This window comes from Mauremys reevesii, unplaced genomic scaffold (genome assembly GCF_016161935.1).
Source record: "Mauremys reevesii isolate NIE-2019 unplaced genomic scaffold, ASM1616193v1 Contig36, whole genome shotgun sequence".
NCBI classification, from domain to species: Eukaryota; Metazoa; Chordata; order Testudines; family Geoemydidae; genus Mauremys; species Mauremys reevesii.
In genome coordinates, this window is record NW_024100847.1 from 536241 (window position 1) to 548865 (window position 12625).

Here is a 12625-nt window from a genome sequence, read left to right on the forward strand (position 1 = left end):
CCGTCTTTTCAACCCCTGGCTGTGGGAAGCCTGTCTGTTCTTATAGGCTACTGGAAAACCTGAGGAACCCCACAACGGGCTCACCTGGCCTGTGGCAGGTCATTGTAGCATCTAGGGCATGTCAGGATCCTTTTCAACGAAGGCGGCTGTGTGAAAATATTTAAAATTAATCTCTTTCCTATTAAAATAAGAGTATGTTCTTATGTTTTTCTGATAGCTCAGTGTTGGCCCGCACGAAGGCTCCGACGTGATACTAATGGCACAGCAGTTGGAGAGTTTTATGTCGTAAATATTTTATTTTCTCTGGAAAATTTGCTGGGGCCACCCTTCGCTGATGGATATGTCAGACATTCCTCACTGAATAGGTCTACTCAAAATTAGCTTCAGTAACTACTTTCAAGTTCCTTGGTGGATCAGTGACCATATACAATTAACCTGCTTATTCAAGAATCTTGTTGCTAAGCAATGTGGGAGCATCCATCAGTGAGACGACTTCTGCTTGATTCAGGAATGTGCAGTGGGTCAGGGAGGGGGACGGTCCCTGCCCAGGCACAAAGTCCCCTCAGTCCCATCCCCCCTGCATTGGTGCCAGGCTGGGCATGGACCAGAGCCACAGAGGCTTCCATGGGCCTTCCCCATCACACAAGGGCCCGGCCCCCATCCAGCCCCTCAGCCCGGGCTGCGCCGGACTCAGCCAGTGGGGGCAGGAGGGGACGAAGGAGGCCCAAAGCCCTCCATCAGTGACAGGTCCCCACTGCCCCACCCCAGCCCCTGCACCTCTGGGCGAGCTTTGAGCCCCCGGGAGCGTTTCGGCCTCAGAAGCTAAACTCTGTCCTGTTCGTGAGACTGTTAATGCCCAGGGCCTGCTGCTAGGGGCTGCGGGTGTCTCCTTTCCATTGTGGTGGTGGAGGGGTAGGGGGAGAAAAGGCCCTCTAAACAGCAGGTAAAGGTGCGGCTTCTGTAGCTGAGCAGTTTCAGTAAAGCAAAGTTTGGAGTATAAGAGTCCTATGGATTATAAAATGAGCAAGTTCCCCATTATAGTCTTAGGTTTGTAACTGTACAGAAATGGATTAAAATCTTCATTAAAGCTAATGTTAAAGTGATCTAATACACAGGTTAAGAAAAGAGCATCTGTACATCTGGGTATAACGCTTAAATTATCCAAAAGTATAAACTTCAGTTTGAAAGACATAAAATACATAATCTGCAGTATCTCAAATTAAGGTTAATAAATTCAGTAATACGGTTCAGGTATTAGCATCCAATTTTTCAGGTACATCGCTCATAAAAGGTTATACTGAGAGTAGTTTGTGGAAAGCAAATATAGCAACCGTGAAGATTGTCCTCAGTAATTGAGAATTTAGGATCAGTTGCCCCTTAGAAAATACAATACAGAACATCGGGAAGTATTTCAGTTACTTTCCTGACTTTGCTTTTCATTGGCACTTGTCCTCATGCTCGTCATACAGCTTCCATGCATCGCATGAGAAATACGAAAATCAGCTGTCTCAGAGAGACTTGTTTCTAATGCCAGACAAGTTTCATCGACTCGTCTATAGATTGCTCCTTGGTCTCCTTTGCCCTGTACATCACCTTCTTTCATGTCACTCTATATGGTTGTAACAGTGTCTCTGAGCCTGTGCTGCGTTAGATCATAAGCCCTGTGAGGTGGAGGAATGTCCTGTCTTGCACAATGTACTTACCATACATGCTCAGGGTGATGTATACATGGTAAATAATGTAAAATTTTAATGTACTGCAGTTTTGTATAAAGCCCATTCAGTGAACTAGCTTCAAGGCGCTCATGACAACAAGTACATCCAAATTGTCCCCAATAAAATCATTTGTGACTTCTCAAAAACGAGTATTCTGTTACAACAGACTACTGAATATCGCTCATGGTTAACTTTTCCCTTCCGTGTCTGTCTCTATTGCTAGGCCCTTGTGATTCTCCTCCAAGATTGAGTTTTGCTGAGCTGCCTGGGGTAGTGAACAATTCCTATCCTGTTGGGACCGAACTGAAATACTCCTGTCGCCCAGGATACGTTTTGGGCTCTGAAAAGTCTCCTTTAGTTACATGTCTTGCAAATTCAACATGGTCAGTAGACCCTGAGATTTGTGTAGGTGAGTGTCTTTGCTTTTACATTTTGACTGATGTGCAAGCCAACTTGACACAGTTAGAAATCTCTCTTCAATTGGGTATCCTCTTCTTATTTTACTATCTCCTCCTAGGAAAAACTATATTTTGATTGCTAAGTAAACTCATAAACCTGAGGAAATTCAATTAGTGCTTAGTCCCCCTAAATACTTATCATGAAAAGTAGTTACTGTTGGAAAACTGAAGAGTGATGGACACTTCATAAATCTTTCCTGAAACCATTTTTTCCTCTAACACATCCTGCATTTTCTGTCTCCCTTCAGTGTTCCAAGATTGCAGTTAATTCTCATGTCACAAATGGTTGATTTTAGGTGGAGATAAACTCTTAAACTAAGGTTTTGCTTTTATGCCAGTACCCTAGTCCTCAGTGCTAAAGGGGGAGGGAGAAAGAGGGGCTTACAAGCAGGATTGTTTGGAAACTGTATTTTTCAGAACTCTCTGGGAGGGCTCAGGCTTCTGTGAGTTCATATCACAGCCATAAAGTTCTTAGAAGGGGGAAATTAAGGTCATTGTACAATCCTCATTTTGGGAGGAATTGTAATCGAATGTTTACTTAATCTTTACAATTCAACTCTAACTGAAATGTGCATTAATATTTATGATACCATTCTTTGGAGGCAAAGAACAGGGCATGATTTAAAAAAGGATTAGACACTTAGAACCTGGTCCGGCAAACAGAAATGTGCTTAACCTTATTGATTGATATTAATTATATTTCTGTTCTTAATTCCTTATGAATTGCAAAAAAAATTGGCCTACACTGCACAAGACATGAGAACAGATTTGCCCTTGGAATTAATGAATCCCACAATACCTTTAAATTATTATACCTGTGAGTTAGATCATGTTAACTAGTGTATAGTTTCCTAGGTCCTTCTGCTTGCCCTTTTTGAATACTGTCACAAGATCAGCACTCAAGAAGCATGGAAGAATTTCCTGGTACTCTATGATTAATTAGAAGTTAATCAGTGGGCTAGAGATCTCCTTGGCCAAGCTTTTAGGACACTTGGGTGCAAGTTATCCCAAGAGTTTGATTTTAACAATGTTTATCCCTAGCAGATGTAGTTTAACTTCCTCCTTAATTACTAATAGACGTGAAAGTACTTCATCATGCTCTTGTGATAAGACTATGTTGTCGTGCTTCTCTCCAATTACAAAAGGCAAATATTTCCTGAAAACGTCTGCCTTTCCTGCATCATAATTGTTTTATCATCTACATTTAGTAATAGGTTTGTACCATTACAAGGCGCGTATACTGAATGTATAATCCAGACTAAGGAGAATCTGTCACCCCTGCCCTCTCACCTGGGGTGCCCTATAATGCTTTGCTACTGGAGGCTACAGTCTGGACTGTTTGCAAGCAGCCTCCAAAGTGCAAGTCACCCCAGCTAGGTCTCAGCCAGCCACACCTTGGCTCTCACTAGCCTGGGTTATACAGCAGGGTGACCCCAACAAACTCCTAGTATTTGTTTTGTTTTTTCCTCCAGAAACGTACTTCTCCTATTGCCCAGCCCTCTCCGACAATACAAATTCATATCAAGTCTCCATTTCTTCAGTAGAACTAATATGCACACACCTTGTTACCCAAATAGAGTTTCACAGACACTTCAGTTTAAACACACTGGATTAGATCAAACCAGTTTACTAACTACAAAGAGATTTTAAGTGAAGGCAAGTAATGAGGCATAAGTCCGAAATGGTTACAAGAGAAGTCAAGATAAAACACAACTGGTGCCCAGGTTAACGAACTATGTTAAATTCAAAATCAAGCTTTTCTACCACAATCTCTCAGCAGTCGATTGACCCAACTTCTTAGGAGGACCCCTGCTTCAGCTTAGTGGCTGCTTCCTTTGTCTCATCTAGTGCAGTGGACGGAGTGAGAGGCAGGAGGGGTACCTGGGAGTGTTTGTCCCTCCTTTTTTATAGTGTCAGCGCTGCCCCTTGGAAAACATTCCCAGGAAAGATCTTCCTGCTGCTGTTTTTGCCTTTTTTCCTGCTTCATGACTGCTTTACTGCTTAAATGCAAATTAAGCAGAGCACACATTCTTCTGAGACAGAGCTGTTTACCTACTTGTACTGTGGTTTGCAACATGAGTTAACATTATACAGGGAAATCTTATAACTTATAATGGTGTTGTTACACATTTTATCAGGACAGTATTGACCAGTAAACTATAAATGGTCAGATACCTCACAAGGCATACTTGGTACAAAGATTATTACAGCAGTCTCTAGGGTGTGGACACAGGCGCATTCTCTTACAGTAGGATTTCTTTTGTTCCTAAAGAACTTCAAAACCTTCTCCTTATTGTCTGTAACCATGCCAGTTGTGACTCTTTCACTGATGTATTTAAGTCATATCGATTTTTTTACCTTTCATAATTTATGCCATCTATCCTTTTTCCCATGTATTATGTTGCTTTTATTTGTAATTGCTGCCAGTTATGTCAATGGATCTACCCACACAAATACGTTTATGTATATGAGTTTTCAGATCTGGGCCTTAACGTACAATAGGAATATTTGAACTTATACTAAATTGGAGAAGTGGTCTGAAGTAAACAGGATGAAGTTTAATAAACACAAATGCAACGTGCTCCACTTAGGAAGGGACAATCAGTTTCACACATACAGAATGGGAAAAGACTGTCTAGGAAGGAGTATGGCAGAAAGGGATCTAGGGGTTATAGTGGACCACAAGCTAAATGTGAGTCAACAGTGTGATGCTGTTGCAAAAAGCAAACATGATTCTGGGATGCATTAAGAGGTGTTTTGTGAGCAAGACACGAGAAGTCATTCTTCTGCTCTACTCTGCGCTGGTCAGGCCTCAGATGGAGTAGTGTGTCTAGTTCTGGGCACCACATTTCAAGAAAGATGTGGAGAAATTGGAGAGGGTCCAGAGAAAAGCAACGAGAATTATTAAAGGTCTAGAGAACATGACCTATGAAGAAAGGCTGAAAGAATTGGGTTTGTGTAGTTTGGAAAAGAGAAGACTGAGAGGGGACATGATAGCAGTTTTCAGGTATCTAAAAGGGTGTCATAAGGAGATGGGAGAAAAGTTGTTCACCTTAGCCTCTAAGGATAGAACAAAAAGCAATGGGCTTAAACTGCAGCAAGGATGGTTTAGTTGGACATTAGGAAAAAGTTCTTCTTCGAGTGATCCTATGCATTCCAGTTAGGTGCGCGCCGCATGCACGGCATCTCGAACGTTTACCCTAGCAACACCGGCGGCCGCTGGCGCCCTGGAGTGGCGCCGCTATGGCGCGAGTTATATACTCCCAGCCGCCGGTCCGCCCTCAGTTCCTTCTACCGCCTGTGACGGCCAGTTGAAACAGTGGAGTGCTCTTCGCTCTCCACGACCCTAGCTCTCGCTTCTTGTTTGTATATAGTTAGTTTAGTGATTAGTTTTACAGTTAGTTAGATAGTTAGTGTTAATAGGTAAGGTAAAAGGGGGCTTTCCCTTTGCCTCATCCGTGCGGCTCATGCCCAAGGCACCGGCTTTAAGCCCTGCACTGCGTGCCAGAGACCTATGCCTGTCGGAGACCTGCACGACGCCTGCCTCCGCTGCCTGGGCGAAGGGCATAGAACAGATAAGTGTTCGCCCGCTCTACATTTAAACCGCGGACTCAAAAGAGCGGATATCCACTTGAAGCAGCTCTTGATGGAGGCGTCGCTTCAGCCACCGCACCGCCCGCGCCTGCACCGCGAGCTTCCTCGGTGCAGAGCGCACCAGCGCACCGACGCCCAGCTCCGCGCACCACAGATTCAGAAAGCGCCACGGTCTTGGCACCGCCGCCGCTTCAAGAAGCAGAGGCTGGCGAAGGCACTGGCGCAGGTTCGCGCTGAGGACTCGGCGAAGTGGTTGCGCAACCTGCGGCCCCGCGTGACCGTGGCATGCCGCGGCACCGACTTTTGACTCGGCGCCGCCAGGCCTGCCGAGTCCGCGCCGCCATGCTCCCGGTACCGCCCGTGGTTGAGCCCGCTGCCGCCAACGCCAGAGACATTCTCCTCCGCGCGAGCTGATTCAGCTCATAGAGGCACCAGGCCTCCGCCTCTGGCACCGCCGGTGCGGGCTGTCGGTCGGGCGGGAAAGCCAGCCAGAATGACCCGCCACCGCCCCTGGACAGGCGACATGGACGACACACCCGTCCCGGTCTCGCTCTCGGTCCCACGGCAGGTCTCCGCCCTGCCGCTGGCGATCTCGCACCGCCGCCATCGCGTACCGACGCCGCCGGAACGCCGGTCGCAGTCCCGGTACCGCCGCCATCGCGTACCGTCGTATTCCCGCGCCGCACGAGGTCCAGGTCGCCATCGCGCCGGCACCGCCAGAGGTCGCCGCCCCGCACCGCGACCGCGCGAGCGCCCTGGCACCGCAGGTCTCAATCCCGCCGAGCTCCCGGCACCGTCGAGCTCCCGCACCGTGACGGACGCCACTCCCGTCGCCTTCCGGTACCGAAGCGGACCAGCATCGCTTCACTGCCATCCGGGACGGACTGCCTCACTTGCAGCGCACCGCCAGCGCCGGCACTTCCATGGCCATCTCGCCCACGCCGGTCGCTTCTGGGACGGAAGGCTACGACTCCTACCACCCACCCCACAGGGCCATCCTCGGCGGGCACAGCCGTGGGGATTCTGGGTTCCATGGGCCCAGTATGAGGCTCAGGGGTGCCCTTCCCCAAGGCCTCTCGCCCGAGCGCAGGGTTCCAGAGGCGACAATCACCCGACCGCCCTTTGCCACCTGCTGCGGATGCTATACCGTCAGAACCCCAGGGCACGCCGCAGCCCGCCTCCCCGACGAGCACGCAGTGGATCCTCTTCGGAGGTGGTCATCCAGGGCTTGTCCTCCTCGCCCTCGCCTGATGAAGCGGTGGCCGGAGCGCCGACGAAGGAGCCTCCGCCCATAGACTTAAAGGCTCACCAAGACCTCCTTCACCGCTGGCGACGGTTACGGCCCTGCCGGCAGAGGAAGTACAGGAGGACGAGGACCCCATCACAAACGTAGTTGAGGCAGACGTGTTAGTGCGAGTTGCACTGCCTTTGTGCGGACAGTGCAGAAGAATGCCACCACTATCTGGCAGACGCCTGCGCCCGCATTTTCCTACAGCCCGTGGGGTCGAACGCAAATACTCTGTCCCTCCCACGGGCTATGAATATCTGTACACGATCCACCCCGGACTTCTGGTAGTCCAGTCGGTTAATGATAGGAGCGGCACGCCAACCGCCCCTGCACCTAAATCAAAGGACGCGCGCGATGGACCTGCTAGGCCGAAGGTCTATTCCGCTGAGGTCTGCAAATGCGGATAGCCAATCAGATGGTCCTCCTCGCCAGGCACGATTCGATATCTTGACGCCCCTGGCGAAATTTACGGAGCTCCTGCCAACAGCCTCCCGCCAGGAGTTCGCGGCGATGTTGGAGGAGGAGGAAGTTGTCTAGATCCTCCATCACGCCGCCCTCGACGCCGCGGACTCAGGTGCTAGGACCTTGGCCTCCGTGTGACGATGCGGCGCATCGCCTGGCTGCAGTCTTCCACCCTGCCGCCGGAGGTCCAATACACGCTACAGGACCTGCCCTTCGACACAAAGGGTCTTTTCTCTGAAAAGATGGATTCTCGAATCCAGACTTTGAAGGACGGCCGTATTGCGACACGACATTTCTCGCATGCACACGCCGCGACGCAGCGCAGGCCCTTCCGCCAGCAGCCCTCCGACCTGTCTATCAGTCTCGAGATCGCCTTACAATAGCCGGCGACCGCCCAAAATCGCTGTCGCCCTTCCGCAACCGCCGCAACCAGGCCAGGCCGCCTAAGGCCCTCAGGGGCCAAGCAGGCCTTTGATGGGACGCCGAGGACGCCCATCACTCTCCTACCGGATCCTTCCCCGCTATTTTACAACTGCCTTTCCCATTTCTTTTCGGGCGTGGTCCCAATTAACAACAGACAACTGGGTGCTTTAAACGGTCCAGTCGGGATACCGCCTGCAATTTGTTTCGCCCTCCTTCCCACCCACCCTCCCTGTCCTCTTCAGGGACCCTCTCACGAGCAAGTCCTCTTACAAGAGATCCAGACTCTGTTGAGCGTGGGTGCCATAGAAACAGTGCCTCAGGACAGGCGGGCAGGGATTTTACTCCCGCTATTTTCTCATCCCCAAAGCGAAAGGGGGCTACGTCCTATCCTGGACCTTCGCGAGCTGAACAAGTACCTGCTCAAGCCCAAGTTTCGCATGGTCACCTTGGGGACCATCATTCCTCTCTGGATCCGGGGAGACTGGTTTGCCGCTCGACATGAAGGACGCGCATCCATGTCGCAATCTATCCTCCCCATCGCCGTTACTCCGTTTGTGGTCAACAACACCCACTACCAGTTCGCAGTGTTGCCGCTCGACTCTCCACCGCCCGAGGGTATTTACCAAATGCATGGCAGTAGTTGCCGCAGCCCTCCGACGCCGCCAGATGCACGCCTACCCGTATCTCGACGACTGGCTGGTTCGAGGTCAGTCCCGCAACTTGTGATGGACTAGATGACAGAAATCCTGTCTCTCTTTCAGCGGCTCGGTCTTCTCATCAACGCCGAAGTCCACTTTGATTCCGACACAGCGAGTGGAGTTCATCGGAGCGTCCTGACTCCACGGTGGCCAGGGCCTGTCTCCTCGCGCCGACACCAGACGATGGTCTCCATCATCCGGGACCTCGCCGCCTTCCCGACCACGATGGTGCGCTCCTGCCTCCGCCTCCTGGGCCATGGCTTCGTGCACGATGTCACCACGCACGCCGCCCACCTCCGTCCGCTCCAGTCTTGGCTCGCGCCGTGTACCGCCACATCGAGACCCCATCGACATGGTGGTCACGGTCACCAGGACGACCCTCGAGTCCTCAACTGGTGGCTCGACCCGGAGGTCATGTGCCGGAGTCCCGCTCCACCTCCTCGCCCGTCCGCCACTCTGACCACGGATGCCTCAGCACTGGTTGAGGGCCCACCTGGGCGACTTCCACACGCAGGGCCTGTGGTCGCCCAGGAGCTCGCCCTGCACATCAATGTCCGCGAGCTGCGCGCGATCCGCCTGGCCTGTCGCACCTTCTGCACTCCACCTGCAACGCCACTGTGTGACGGTATTCACGGACAACACCACCGCTGATGTTCTATGTGAACAAGCAGGGCGGAGCCCGCTCCTCCCTGTGCAAGGAAGCGATGTTCTGTGGGACTTCTGCGTGACCCACTCAATTCACCTGGAAGCATCCTTTCTTCCGGGAGTGCAGAACACGCTGGCCGACCATCTCAGCAGGTCGCTCCTCTCCCACGAGTGGTCCCTCCGCCCAGATGTCGTCCACACAATCTTCCGGAGGTGGGGTTTCTGAGCAGACCTATTCGCCTCCAGGGAGAACAAGAAGTGCCACCTGTTTTGCTCATACCAGGTCGCCGCCAGGCTCCCTGTCGGACGCCTTCCTTTACCCCTGGACGGATCGCCTCACGCCTTCCTCCGCTCCCGCCGCACCGAGTGCTCCTGAAGCTTCGGAGGGACAGAGCCCACGCCATTCTAGTAGCGCCGGCCTGGCCGAGGCAGCACTGGTACACCCTGCTGCTCGAGCTCTCCGCTCGGGAACCCATCCCCTTCCGCTGTGGCCGGACCTCATCATCCAGGACTTCGCAGACTCCGCCATCCGAACCTGCAGTCCCTCCATCTTACAGCTTGGTACCTGAGTGGCTGACCCACGCCAAGAGGGGCTGTTCTGCAGCGGTTCAGCAAGTCCTGCTTGAGAGCAGAAAGCCTTCCACCGCTCCACTTACCTAGCGAAGTGGGAAGAGATTTGCACTCTGTGTGATCATCGAGGTCTTAATCCATTCCTGGTCCCGGTCCCTACCATCCTGGACTACCTCTGGCACCTTAAGGAGCAAGGTCTTGCGGTCTCCTCCTTGAGAGTTCACCTGGCAGCGGTATCCGCCTTCATCCCTCCGTGGAAGGTCGGTCCATCTTCTCTAACCAGATGGTTTCCCGCCTCAAGGGCCTGGACCGCTTGTACCGCCGTGCGCGCCCTGCCCCGACCTGGGATTTGAACTCGGCGTGTTGGCCAAGCTGATGGGTCCTCCGCTCGAGCCCTTAGCCACGTGCTCCTGCTCTACCTCTCTTGAAGACGGCCTTCCTCGCCGCCATTACATCAGCGACGAAGTTTGAGCTTCGCGCCTGACGGTTAACCCGCCATACACTGTCTTCCATGGGGACAAGGTGCAGCTTCGCCTCATCCGGCCTCTCTCCTCCCGAAGGTAGTGTCAGCTTTCCATCTCAACCAGGAGATCTTCCTCCCGGTGTTCTTCCCCTGCCGCATGCCTTGCCTCGAACAGCAGCTGCATACTCGACGATCGCAGAGCGCTTGCTTTACATCGAGCGGACTAAGCCTCTTCCGGCGTCGCCTCAGCTGTTCGTAGCGTTGCCGATCGCATGAAGGGAGAGCCGACATCCTCCCAGCAGATTTCTCCTGGGTCACCGCGTGTATCCGACCTGTTACGAGCTTGCTTGCGCATCGCCATGCCGCTCACTGCACACTCGGCAGGGCGCACGCCATCTGCTGCCTTCCTGGCCAATGTTCCGATCCGGGACATCTGTCGAGCAGCCACCTGGTCTTCGTCCACACCTTCGCCTCCCATTACGCTGGCAGCAGTCTCGAGACGCACGCAGCCTTCGGCCCGCTGCATTATACTCCGCCACGCCTCACTCCGATCCCACCGCCTAGGTAAGGCTTGGGAATCATCTAACTGGAATGCATAGGAGCAATCACCAAGAAGAAAAGACGGTTACTCACCTGTAGTAACTGTTGTTCTTCGAGATGTGTTGCTCCTATCCATTCCAGACCCGCCTCCTTCCCACTGTCGGAGTAGCCGGCAAGAAGGGAACTGAGGAGCGGACGGGCCGGCTGGGGTATATAACTCGCCATAGCGGCGCGACTCCAGGCGCCAGCCGCCCGCCGGTGTTGCTAGGGTAAAAGTTCCGAGATGCCGCACCACGCACGGCACGCACACCTAACTGGAATGGATAGGAGCAACACATCTCGAAGAACAACAGTTACTACAGGTGAGTAACTGCCTTTTCCTAACTGTCAGGGTGGTTAAACATTGGAATAAACTGCCTCGAGGTTGTGGAATCTCCATCTCTGGAGATATTTAAGAGTAGGTTAGATAAATGTCTCTCAGGGATGTCTAGACAGTATTTGGTCCTGCCAGGAGGGCAGGGGACTGGACTCGATGACCTCTCGAGGTCCCTTGAGTCCTAGAGTCTATGCAACCATGAATCTAAATCTGCAAGTGGATTTTAATTCTCTTGATTCAGGATATAAGGCAACCACTGCCTGTGTGGGATTAGGAAGCATCATCCCGCTTCTGCTGCTTCTCACTTGTTACAAAATTATCCATAAATGGGTTGTAAGATTTCCTCTGTAGCCTTGATGGTGACCGCTAATGACAGGACAGATCTTGAACTCCCAGACAATTGGCTTTGATCTGCCATGGTATTTGCTATGTTAGGAGTGTTAGCATATCCCCTTTTTCCCAGTAAGGTAATATGAGGTAACGCTAATATTAGTCTTGTTCTCTTATAGGAATACCATGTAAACAACTAGAACTAGAAAATGGCAGGGTTCATTTAACGGATCACCTGGTTGGTGCAACAGCAACCTTCTCCTGTAATGAAGGGTGAGTGGCAAGTTGTTTTTGACTATTTAACAGAACCTGTGCTGGTGAAGTCTGGCAAAATGAGAGTAGAAAGGCTGCTTAACTTCAAGAACATAAGTGAGTGGTGTGCTATACATCTGTGGCTATGGGCTGACCTTTGTTAAGAATTACACCTGCGATTTTTTCAAAGGAGTTGAACGAAAATAGATAGCCACCCGGCCACGGTTGTCATGCAGTGGGAGATGGGCACCTAACCTGCTAGATTCTTTTGAAGATCTCAGCCTAGAGGCCTAAGGAGATCACTTCCTTCCTGTAGGGGTTGGCCATGTGATCTGTAAATTAACTAGTTTTCTGGGTATTTGAAGAGTTCTGTAGCAGAGGTGGTAGGGGTCTGTCACCTACTGGAGATAGGGAGTGCAAAAATCTCTAATTTAGAAGAGGGGTAATTTGTTCCCCTTTGCCGAGCATTAACAGGTATTCTAAGCATCTGATAAGCATAGCCTGTAGCGAGGACCTCTCCTGTTAACACTTTGGGGAGCTTATATCCTCTGGTCTGTAGCTCTTTCTTGCCTTTAACTACACTGGGCTTGGTCTTCATGTATAGTGGCACAGCTGTACTTTGTATATAAAGCTGCTCCTCTACTGATGGGAAAGCCTTCCTGTCAGCATAGTTAATCCATCTTGCCAAGAGGCAGCAGCTATGTCGGGCGGGAGTTCTCTGTCGCATATAGCGCTGTCCACGTGGGGGTTAGCCTCAGAGAATCAACTGTCACTCAGGGGTATGGATTTTTCACACCCTTAGCAACATAGT

General features: G+C 51.4%; 1 protein-coding gene across 1 annotated transcript in view; it reads left to right on the forward strand.

The window, feature by feature from the left end:
• The window catches only part of LOC120393918 (complement decay-accelerating factor-like), a gene marked incomplete at its 3' end in the record, with an annotated part of 31096 nt that extends 19261 nt beyond the window's left edge, over positions 1 to 11835 (forward strand). The window contains exons 9-10 of the mRNA XM_039518375.1: positions 1939 to 2124; positions 11742 to 11835. Coding sequence (XP_039374309.1) covers positions 1939 to 2124; positions 11742 to 11835 — 280 coding nt within the window. The remainder of the gene's footprint in view (positions 1 to 1938; positions 2125 to 11741) is intronic.
• Between the last annotated feature and the right edge of the window lie 790 nt (positions 11836 to 12625).